The sequence below is a fragment of the Acipenser ruthenus genome, unplaced genomic scaffold, assembly GCF_902713425.1.
Source record: "Acipenser ruthenus unplaced genomic scaffold, fAciRut3.2 maternal haplotype, whole genome shotgun sequence".
Lineage (NCBI taxonomy): Eukaryota > Metazoa > Chordata > Actinopteri > Acipenseriformes > Acipenseridae > Acipenser > Acipenser ruthenus.
This window is the reverse complement of record NW_026708258.1, coordinates 73,040-83,893: the sequence shown is the minus strand read 5'-3', so window position 1 is coordinate 83,893 and position 10,854 is coordinate 73,040. Positions and strand designations below refer to the sequence as shown.

The window sequence follows — 10,854 nt, the reverse complement described above, 5'->3', positions numbered from 1 at the left end:
ATAACACCCCTCAGAGAACGCGTGTGACTTTATAACACCCCTCAGAGAACGCGTGTGACTTTATAAACGACCCCTCAGAGAACGCGTGTGACTTTATAACACCCCTCAGAGAACGCGTGTGACTTTATAACACCCCTCAGAGAACGCGTGTGACTTTATAACACCCCTCAGAGAACGCGTGTGACTTTATAACACCCCTCAGAGAACGCGTGTGACTTTATAAACACCCCTCAGAGAACGCGTGTGACATTCTTAACATGTTTTAAGCCGACAGGTGTCACTTGAAGCAGAAAGGACTTCCTGTGTTGTCTGTGCAGTTTTTCATACCAGTCAATGGCAATGAGAAAGTGAAAGGAAGTGTGCGTGCAGCATGTAGAGCTGGGGGGTCTGGAAATACAGCTATTGGGGGTTTAGATTAGAGGCGAGTTAATAATAATAACCCTCCGGTCACAGTGCCCCCCCCCCCCCCCGCTATTACATACAGCAGTAGGAGGTTATTATTACAAATACAGAACAATCTTTATCACAAATATTACGTCTGTCTGACTCTGGTAAAGAATTGGTAACGGATTCGCGCACACCGCTGTCACCCCAAACCTCAGATTTTGGGGGTTATTAAAAATAAACGAAACCGTGACTTACCCGCTCCCGACACCGCGATGTGACCCGCTACTACACTTCCTGTCGCACACTTTCACACGCCCCTCCCGGAAACAAGAGTTCCGTATTTGGGACCGGTCAGGAATGGATGCCGGACGAGTCGGATTGTTTAGAAAGGCACACGGCTGAATCGGATCGTATATTCATCTGCATTACACTAGAAATGATCTAACTCTGAATACGACGCTTCACAAAACAAAACGAACCGACACGCACACAGACAGCGAACCCCCAGGACCGACTTCCGCAACAAATCTGATTCAAATCATTTCATTTGTAATTCAAAAGAAATGCTTCCTCCCCGCCCGTAGACACCCTGCTGCCTTGTATTTATTTTTATTAATATTTCTATTTTTTGGAGGTTGTTACTGTAATTTGAACCACGAACGAGTCAAAGTCATGCGTTTATATTCCACTGTGCACTGCTGTCTGTAGTGAACTGCAGTTCATCCCTCCGCCACTAGAGGGGGTAGTCGACAATGCTGTGTACAAGGCAGCGGGTGTGAGTGGCTCAGCGGTGAGAGAGCTGGGCTGCAGTGTGGAAGGCAGCGGGTTTGAGTAGCTCAGTGGTTAGAGAGCTGGGCTGCAGTGTGGAAGGCAGCGTGTTTGAGTGGCTCAGTGGTTAGAGAGCTGGGCTGCAGCGTGGAAGGCAGCGGGTTTGAGTAGCTCAGTGGTTAAAGAGCTGGGCTGCAGTGTGGAAGGCTGCGGGTTTGAGTAGCTCAGTGGTTAGAGAGCTGGGCTGCAGTGTGGAAGGCAGCGGGTTTGAGTAGCTCAGTGGTTAAAGAGCTGGGCTGCAGCGGGTTTGAGTGGCTCAGTGGTTAGAGAGCTGGGCTGCAGTGTGGAAGGCAGCGGGTTTGAGAGGCTCAGTGGTTAGAGAGCTGGGCTGCAGTATGGAAGGCAGCGGATTTGAGAGGCTCAGTGGTTAGAGAGCTGGGCTGCAGTGTGGAAGGCAGCGGGTTTGAGAGGCTCAGTGGTGAGAGAGCTGGGCTGCGGTGTGGAAGGCAGCGGGTTTGAGTGTCTCAGTGGTTAGAGAGCTGGGCTGCAGTGTGGAAGGCAGCGAGTTTGAGTAGCTCAGTGGTTAGAGAGCTGGGCTGCAGTATGGAAGGCAGCGGATTTGAGAGGCTCAGTGGTTAGAGAGCTGGGCTGCAGTGTGGAAGGCAGCGGGTTTGAGTGGCTCAGTGGTTAGAGAGCTGGGCTGCAGTATGGAAGGCAGCGGATTTGAGAGGCTCAGTGGTTAGAGAGCTGGGCTGCAGTGTGGAAGGCAGCGGGTTTGAGAGGCTCAGTGGTTAGAGAGCTGGGCTGCAGTGTGGCAGGCTGCGGGTTTGAGTGGCTCAGTGGTTAGAGCTGGGCTGCAGTGTGGAAGGCAGCGGGTTTGAGTGGCTCAGTGGTTAGAGAGCTGGGCTGCAGTGTGGAAGGCAGCGGGTTTGAGAGGCTCAGTGGTTAGAGAGCTGAGCTGCAGTGTGGAAGGCAGCGGGTTTGAGTGGCTCAGTGGTTAGAGAGCTGGGCTGCAGTGTGGAAGGCAGCGGGTTTGAGAGGCTCAGTGGTTAGAGAGCTGGGCTGCAGTGTGGAAGGCAGCGGGTTTGAGTGGCTCAGTGGTTAGAGAGCTGGGTTGTGGTGTGGAAGGCAGCGGGTTTGAGTGGCTCAGTGGTTAGAGAGCTGAGCTGCAGTGTGTAAAATATAATTGATAACAGAGAACTTAGTTTGAAAAACAAATTGTCTTTATTAAAACAGAAGAACATGTTCTTTGCCAAGGCGTCTCAGTTCAATAGAAACGGGTTCTTGTGTGATATCTGCTCTGGAGCGGGTTTGAAAAAAAACAAAATGACAAAAACACACCATTTCAGTGCAGAAGGATGAACGATGTGCAACAGCTGTGAGAGAACAGCATTATTAAAATAGCAACACCATTCAAAATGAAGCTCAGACAGCATTATTAAAATAGGAACACCATTCAAAATGAAGCACAGACTGCATTATTAAAATAGGAACCCCATTCAAAATGAAGCTCAGACTGCATTATTAAAATAGGAACACCATTCAAAATGAAGCACAGACTGCATTATTAAAATAGGAACACCATTCAAAATGAAGCTCAGACTGCATTATTAAAATAGGAACCCCATTCAAAATGAAGCTCAGACTGCATTATTAAAATAGGAACACCATTCAAAATGAAGCTCAGACTGCATTATTAAAATAGCAACACCATTCAAAATGAAGCTCAGACTGCATTATTAAAATAGGAACACCATTCAAAATGAAGCTCAGACTGCATTATTAAAATAGGAACCCCATTCAAAATGAAGCTCAGACTGCATTATTAAAATAGGAACACCATTCAAAATGAAGCTCAGACTGCATTATTAAAATAGGAACACCATTCAAAATGAAGCACAGACTGCATTATTAAAACAGGAACACCATTCAAAATGAAGCTCAGACTGCATTATTAAAATAGGAACCCCATTCAAAATGAAGCTCAGACTGCATTATTAAAATAGGAACCCCATTCAAAATGAAGCTCAGACTGCATTATTAAAATAGGAACACCATTCAAAATGAAGCTCAGACTGCATTATTAAAATAGGAACACCATTCAAAATGAAGCTCAGACTGCATTATTAAAATAGGAACACCATTCAAAATGAAGCACAGACTGCATTATTAAAATAGCAACACCATTCAAAATGAAGCTCAGACTGCATTATTAAAATAGGAACCCCATTCAAAATGAAGCGCGTGTGACATCATCACCCCCCTCAAAAAGAAAAAAAAAAAAGCAACAGAAAAACAACTTTTTATTTCAAAATATTTCAGAAAAACACAAAAATACAAAGAAGTGAGGCAGTGCGTGTCAGAGAAACCGACCCCTCTCCCGTCTCAACACCTCCACAGGGCCTGGCGGACATGATGACCCTCCCCCCTCGAGTGCGGGTCACGGTGGCCCCGGGTGATCCTGTGTTCAGTCTCTCGAGGTATGGTTCCAGTGCTAGCGTCTCTCCCGGGAGCGCGGGGGCCCCTCTGTGGATGAACCCCCCCCCTCGAGTGCGGGTCACTGTGGCCCCGGGTGATCCTGTGTCCAGTCTCTCGAGGTATGGTTCCAGTGCTAGCGTCTCTCCCGGGAGCGCGGGGGCCCCTCTGTGGATGAACCCTCCCCCCCCCCCTCGAGTGCGGGTCACAGTGACCCCGGGTGATCCTGTGTCCAGTCTCTCGAGGTATGGTTCCAGTGCTAGCGTCTCTCCCGGGAGCGCGGGGGCCCCTCTCTGTGCTCCGGTCTCCTCTCCCTGCCTCCTCGCCGCTCTCTCCGGGGGGGTCTCGGGGGCGGGGGGGAGTCGCTGCGGCTGCGGGACGGGGAGGAGCTGCTGCGCCCCCTGCGTCTGGAAGAGGAGGCGCTGTGGGAGCACATGCTGCGGCTTCTCCTGGGAGAGGAGAGATGCAGGGAATGCTATGAATTCAGGGTGTGGACAGGCCAGGCTGGGTTAAAGGGTTCATGGGGCAGCAGTGTTGGGTACGTACCTGCGCTTCAGGCTGCGTGCAGGAGAGCCAGGGTGAGCGGAGCTGCGCTGAGCACTGTGACCACGCCCCTTCCTGCCAGACACACCCACACGAGAAAACACACACACACACAGAGAGAGAGAGAGAATTAGCAACGCAGCACATAAACACAAACAAACAATTCAATGGCAAGCGATTCCACTAGAAGTCTTTCTCAGTGTCTTCAGTGTAAATTCAATGGCAAACGTTTCCACTAGAAGTCTTTCTCAGTGTCTTCAGTGTAAATTCAACGGCAAACGTTTCCACTAGAAGTCTTTCTCAGGGTCTTCAGTGTAAATTCAGTGACAAACGTTTCCACTAGAAGTCTTTCTCAGTGTCTTCAGTGTAAATTCAATGGCAAACGTTTCCACTAGAAGTCTTTCTCAGTGTCATCAGTGTAAATTCAATGGCAAGCGTTTCCACTAGAAGTCTTTCTCAGTGTCTTCAGTGTAAATTCAATGGCAAGCGTTTCCACTAGAAGTCTCTCTCAGGGTCTCCAGTGTAATTGAGTGACACACGTTTGCACTAGCAGTGTTCCTGGGTGTTGCAGACAGCGCGGGTGCGAGGGTGATAGTACCTGACGACGGGGCTGCGTGATCTCGCCCGCCTCTCCTCCTCGTCCAGCCGGCGCCGGAGATTCTTCACAGCCTGAAGAGAGAGAGGAGACCGACGCGGAGCCTTCCCTTCCACCGGGGAGCCTGAAGGGAAGGGAAGAGACAGACACACCTGAGAGAGAGACACACTCCTGAGAGAGACACACACACGAGAGAGAGACACACACCTGAGACACACACCTGAGAGAGACACACACACACGAGAGACACACACCTGAGAGAGACACACACACACGAGAGACACACACCTGAGAGAGACACACACGAGAGACACACCTGAGAGAGACACACATAGGTACAGTGTTTGAGGACTTTGCATCGATTCACAATTCTAAATCTCTTCTCAGCAGCACTGTGTGCAGGGATGGGCAGCTGCAAAGCAGTGTGATCCACTCCTGGTTTCCCTGTGAGTTCAATCAGACTCCCCTGAGTTCGTTACCTTCACACACTGGGGCTGATCAAGCGGTCAGTAAACCCTGGAGCGGGCGACACTGCTGTGCAGCAGGAGTCTCATTCCCAGCCCTGGTGAGTTTTACTGGTTGTTGTGACTCCGCTGCTGGCTGTACTGGTTGTGCTGGTTGGCTCACCGGTCTTGGATGCGGGGGAGAAGCCCGCAGGGGTCTCCAGTTTGGGGGTCCCGTTGGGCAGCAGCCTCTTGGTCTGCGTGCGCGCCTCGTCCAGGGCCAGTCGGCACTGCTGCACCAGCTGCTCCAGAGAGGAGAGAGGAGTCTGGGGGAGAGGAGGGAGGGGGAGAGTCACTCCAACACGGACACCAGCAACAGCTTCACCTGCAGGACTGATCCCACCCACCCCCTCTCCCTCACCGCTCCAGAGAGGAGAGAGGAGTCTGGGGGAGAGGAGGGAGAGGCAGAGTCACTCCAACACGGACACCAGCAACAGCTTCACCTGCAGGACTGATCCCACCCACCCCCTCTCCCCTCTCCCCTCTCCCCTCTCCCCTCTCCCCTCCCCTCACCTTGCAGGGCAGGTACAGCTGCAGTATCCTCTGGCAGATCTCTCGGATCCCCTCCTCTTCCACTCCGAACAGCAGGAACCAGTGCGGCTGGTTGGGCAGCGGGATCTGCAGGGCAGGAGGGAGCAGGGTTAGAAACGGCAGTAAAGATGACATCACTGACAGGGAGAGGCGGGCTGGTCCTGCTGCAGTCTCTCGCCTGCAGGGGGCGGTGTGTCTGTGTGTTACTGGTCAGTGTGTCTCTGTGTGTGCGTGTCTCACCTGCAGGGCCCGTGCTGCCAGGTTAGGGTTGGGGTAGGGGTTGGGGGGTCTCACCTGCAGGGCCCGTGCTGCCAGGTACACACACGCACAGGCGATGCTCTCGGGGTCGAAGCGCACAAACACGTCGGTGCGCAGGCTGTCATTCATGTAGTTCCTGAGAGAGAGGAGAGAAATCAAATACATGATGCATCACATTTACAAGGGACTGGGACTCACTGGGAGGGGCCTGGGACTCACTGGGAGGGGGCTGGGACTCACTGGGAGGGGGCTGGGACTCACCAGGCTGTCTGCACCAGGCTCTTGTTCTTTTCGAGCTCCAGAACCTGAATGTACATCACGATGATCTGAAACACAGAGAGCAGCACAGCTCAGATACCCACAGCAAACACACTGGAGCACAGAGCAGCACAGCTCAGAGACCCACAGCAAACACACTGGAGCAGGGGAGGGGATCCTGTGTGTGTGCAGGTGTGTGCTCAGGTGATTCCTCAGGTGTGTGCTCAGGTGATTCCTCAGGTGTGTGCTCAGGTGTGTGCTCAGGTGATTCCACAGGTGTGTGCTCAGGTGTGTGCTCAGGTGATTCCTCAGGTGTATGCTCAGGTGATTCCTCAGGTGTGTGCTCAGGTGATTCCTCAGGTGTGTGCTCAGGTGATTCCTCAGGTGTGTGCTCAGGTGATTCCTCAGGTGTATGCTCAGGTGATTCCTCAAGTGTGTGCTCAGGTGTGTGCTCAGGTGATTCCTCAGGTGTGTGCTCAGGTGTGTGCTCAGGTGATTCCACAGGTGTGTGCTCAGGTGTGTGCTCAGGTGATTCCTCAGGTGTATGCTCAGGTGATTCCTCAGGTGTGTGCTCAGGTGATTCCTCAGGTGTGTGCTCAGGTGATTCCTCAGGTGTATGCTCAGGTGATTCCTCAAGTGTGTGCTCAGGTGTGTGCTCAGGTGATTCCTCAGGTGTGTGCTCAGGTGATTCCTCAGGTGTGTGCTCAGGTGATTCCTCAGGTGTATGCTCAGGTGATTCCTCAGGTGTGTGCTCAGGTGTGTGCTCAGGTCTCAGCCAGGTTACCTTGTGCGGGTGCTTGACGTGCACACAGAAGCCCAGCTCCTTCAGCACACGCCGCTCCGCTTTGATCACCTGATTCTTCAGGAAGATGTAACTCACATCCAGAGGCAGAGGAGACAGCTTCCTGAGAGGGGGAATGAGGGAGAGGGGGGAGAGAGATTATAGGAGATTAAACTCGTTCAATGTGATTACTCCCGCTCTGTATTAACCCTGTCGGGAAGGGTCCCGCGGTCGCCCCCGCTCTGTATTAACCCTGTCGGGAAGGGTCCCGCGGTCGCCCCCGCTCTGTACTAACCCTGTCGGGAAGGGTCCCGCGGTCACCCCCGCTCTGTACTAACCCTGTCGGGAAGGGTCCCGCGGTCGCCCCCGCTCTGTATTAACCCTGTCGGGAAGGGTCCCGCGGTCGCCCCCGCTCTGTACTAACCCTGTCGGGAAGGGTCCCGCGGTCGCCCCCGCTCTGTACTAACCCTGTCGGGAAGGGTCCCGCGGTCGCCCCCGCTCTGTACTAACCCTGTCGGGAAGGGTCCCGCGGTCGCCCCCGCTCTGTACTAACCCTGTCGGGAAGGGTCCCGCGGTCGCCCCCGCTCTGTACTAACCCTGTCGGGAAGGGTCCCGCGGTCGCCCCCGCTCTGTACTAACCCTGTCGGGAAGGGTCCCGCGGTCGCCCCCGCTCTGTACTAACCCTGTCGGGAAGGGTCCCGCGGTCGCCCCCGCTCTGTACTAACCCTGTCGGGAAGGGTCCCGCGGTCGCCCCCGCTCTGTACTAACCCTGTCGGGAAGGGTCCCGCGGTCGCCCCCGCTCTGTACTAACCCTGTCGGGAAGGGTCCCGCGGTCGCCCCCGCTCTGTACTAACCCTGTCGGGAAGGGTCCCGCGGTCGCCCCCGCTCTGTATTAACCCTGTCGGGAAGGGTCCCGCGGTCGCCCCCGCTCTGTATTAACCCTGTCGGGAAGGGTCCCGCGGTCGCCCCCGCTCTGTACTAACCCTGTCGGGAAGGGTCCCGCGGTCGCCCCCGCTCTGTACTAACCCTGTCGGGAAGGGTCCCGCGGTCGCCCCCGCTCTGTACTAACCCTGTCGGGAAGGGTCCCGCGGTCGCCCCCGCTCTGTACTAACCCTGTCGGGAAGGGTCCCGCGGTCGCCCCCGCTCTGTACTAACCCTGTCGGGAAGGGTCCCGCGGTCGCCCCCGCTCTGTATTAACCCTGTCGGGAAGGGTCCCGCGGTCGCCCCCGCTCTGTATTAACCCTGTCGGGAAGGGTCCCGCGGTCGCCCCCGCTCTGTACTAACCCTGTCGGGAAGGGTCCCGCGGTCGCCCCCGCTCTGTACTAACCCTGTCGGGAAGGGTCCCGCGGTCGCCCCTGCTCTGTATTAACCCTGTCGGGAAGGGTCCCGTGGTCGCCCCCGCTCTGTATTAACCCTGTTAGGAAGGGTCCCGTGGTCACCCCCGCTCTCTCACCGGCGCTGCTTGATCTGCCTCAGCCGGTGGAACACGTTCAGGACGTCCCGCACTCTCCGCGGCTCCTCTTCGATCTTCGAGGCGAGGTGCAGGCAGGCCATGCCGATGTACTGGAGCAGAGAGACCGAGACCGAGAGAGAGAGAGTCAGAGAGTCAAAACACACAGCTAATAATACGAGAGCACACACACACACAGAGTCAAAACACACAGCTAATAACACAAGAGAGCACACACACACACACACAGAGTCAAAACACACAGCTAATAACACAAGAGAGCACACACACACACAGAGTCAAAACACACAGCTAATAACACAAGAGAGCACACACACACAGAGTCAAAACACACAGCTAATAACACAAGAGAGCACACACACACACAGAGTCAAAACACACAGCTAATAACACAAGACAGCACACACACACACACTGATTTGAACTTGGGGATATAGGAATTGAATGTAAATAAATGGAGTTCTGATCTGAATAAAGTCTATTCCCTCCCCTCTCCCCTCTCCCCTCTCCCCTCTCCCTCCTCACCCCTCTCCCCTCTCCCTCACCTCCATGGAGTGCTTCACAAATGATTTGCAGTAAAAGAATCGCTGGAACAGGATCTGCCCGGTGGCCATGGCAACCTAAAACAGGAACACAATTCAAATTGGAATCACAGGATATCAACTATAAGAGCAGCTCCAACGTGCCTTTAAAAAACCTAACGGCTTCAACAAACTGCTTCACTCACCCCCAACTCTCACCACTAGAGCCACACTGCCTCCCTCCCTCCCAGCCCCTCCTCAGCTCCACTAGAGCCACACTGCCTCCCTCCCTCCCAGTCCCTCCTCAACTCCACTAGAGCCACACTGCCTCCCTCCCTCCCAGTCCCTCCTCAACTCTAACCACTAGAGCCACACTGCCTCCCTCCCTCCCAGTCCCTCCTCAACTCTAACCACTAGAGCCACACTGCCTCCCTCCCTCCCAGTCCCTCCTCAGCTCCACTAGAGCCACACTGCCTCCCTCCCTCCCAGTCCCTCCTCAGCTCCACTAGAGCCACACTGCCTCCCTCCCTCCCAGTCCCTCCTCAGCTCCACTAGAGCCACACTGCCTCCCTCCCTCCCAGTCCCTCCTCAGCTCCACTAGAGCCACACTGCCTCCCTCCCTCCCAGTCCCTCCTCAGCTCCACTAGAGCCACACTGCCTCCCTCCCTCCCAGTCCCTCCTCAGCTCCACTAGAGCCACACTGCCTCCCTCCCTCCCAGTCCCTCCTCAGCTCCACTAGAGCCACACTGCCTCCCTCCCTCCCAGTCCCTCCTCAGCTCCACTAGAGCCACGCTGCCTCCCTCCCTCCCAGCCCCTCCTCAGCTCCACTAGAGCCACACTGCCTCCCTCCCTCCCAGCCCCTCCTCAGCTCCACTAGAGCCACACTGCCTCCCTCCCTCCCAGCCCCTCCTCAGCTCCACTAGAGCCACACTGCCTCCCTCCCTCCCAGCCCCTCCTCAGCTCCACTAGAGCCACACTGCCTCCCTCCCTCCCAGCCCCTCCTCAGCTCCACTAGAGCCACACTGCCTCCCTCCCTCCCAGCCCCTCCTCAGCTCCACTGCCTCCCGACTCACTGAGTCCACGTTACTTTTACGTTCCTCTCTCGCAGCCCCCGAATATGTAAACACCAGGCCGCTGTCCATAAACCCGCCACTGGAGTCTCTCTCTCTCAATTTCAATTCAATTCAATGGTGCTTTATTGGCATGACTTACAATATAGCAGGTGTTGCCAAAGCAATTATACAATACAGACATGTCTATCTCTCTCTCTCTCTCTTTCACCACCCCCCGCTACCAACACCGCTCTTTCCTCGGTCGCTCGCCCCGCTCAGCGTCTCTTACCTGCGGCAGTTTGAGCAGGATCCCCGCGGCCTGGATCAGCTCGCAGCCCTCCCGCCGGAGCTCTGCCTCGGTGTCGGGCCGCAGGCCGTGAGCCGCCGACGGGGTTTGGGAGAGTAGCTCCCTGGGAAGCAGGCAGTTATCCAGGGTCAGCTTCACTCCGGAGTAGCGCTTCTCTCCAATCAGGATCCCCTCGGCCGGGGTGCCGGCAAAACCCGCCTCACCGGCCGCCATCGCTCAGTCTACAGCCGGGGAGAAAGCGTTACGCAACACCGGGGCCGCGTTTCGAGAACCAGGCTACCGCCCACGCTCGCACGTTATTGGACAGAAACAAACCCAAACAGCACGGACTCCGCCCCCGCCGCGGTGTATCTGCGCTGTGACTGGCTGGAGCTGCTGTCGCTCCCACGTTTGTGGTGTGTTTA

General features: G+C 55.2%; 1 protein-coding gene across 3 annotated transcripts; it reads right to left on the bottom strand.

The window, feature by feature from the left end:
- Window positions 1-3,783: 3,783 nt before the first annotated feature.
- On the bottom strand, window positions 3,784-10,743 carry LOC131730442 (cyclin-L2-like). 3 transcript variants are annotated; one of them, XM_059020504.1, is made up of 11 exons: window positions 10,433-10,743; window positions 9,116-9,190; window positions 8,553-8,662; window positions 7,103-7,223; window positions 6,322-6,386; window positions 6,043-6,196; window positions 5,785-5,889; window positions 5,396-5,537; window positions 4,772-4,892; window positions 4,177-4,248; window positions 3,784-4,079 (listed from the first exon to the last, which is right to left on the bottom strand). In XM_059020504.1, exons 1-11 carry the CDS (start codon window positions 10,661-10,663, stop codon window positions 3,890-3,892), a joined length of 1,386 nt encoding a protein of 461 aa, XP_058876487.1. In that variant the 5' UTR covers window positions 10,664-10,743; the 3' UTR covers window positions 3,784-3,889. The 3 variants fall into 3 exon arrangements, with proteins under 3 accessions (XP_058876487.1, XP_058876488.1, XP_058876489.1); XM_059020505.1 differs by having other exon boundaries at window positions 3,786-4,079; window positions 6,097-6,196; window positions 10,433-10,741; XM_059020506.1 differs by lacking the exons at window positions 3,784-4,079; window positions 4,177-4,248; window positions 4,772-4,892; window positions 5,396-5,537 and adding an exon at window positions 5,590-5,655 and having other exon boundaries at window positions 6,097-6,196; window positions 10,433-10,741.
- Window positions 10,744-10,854: the final 111 nt, after the last annotated feature.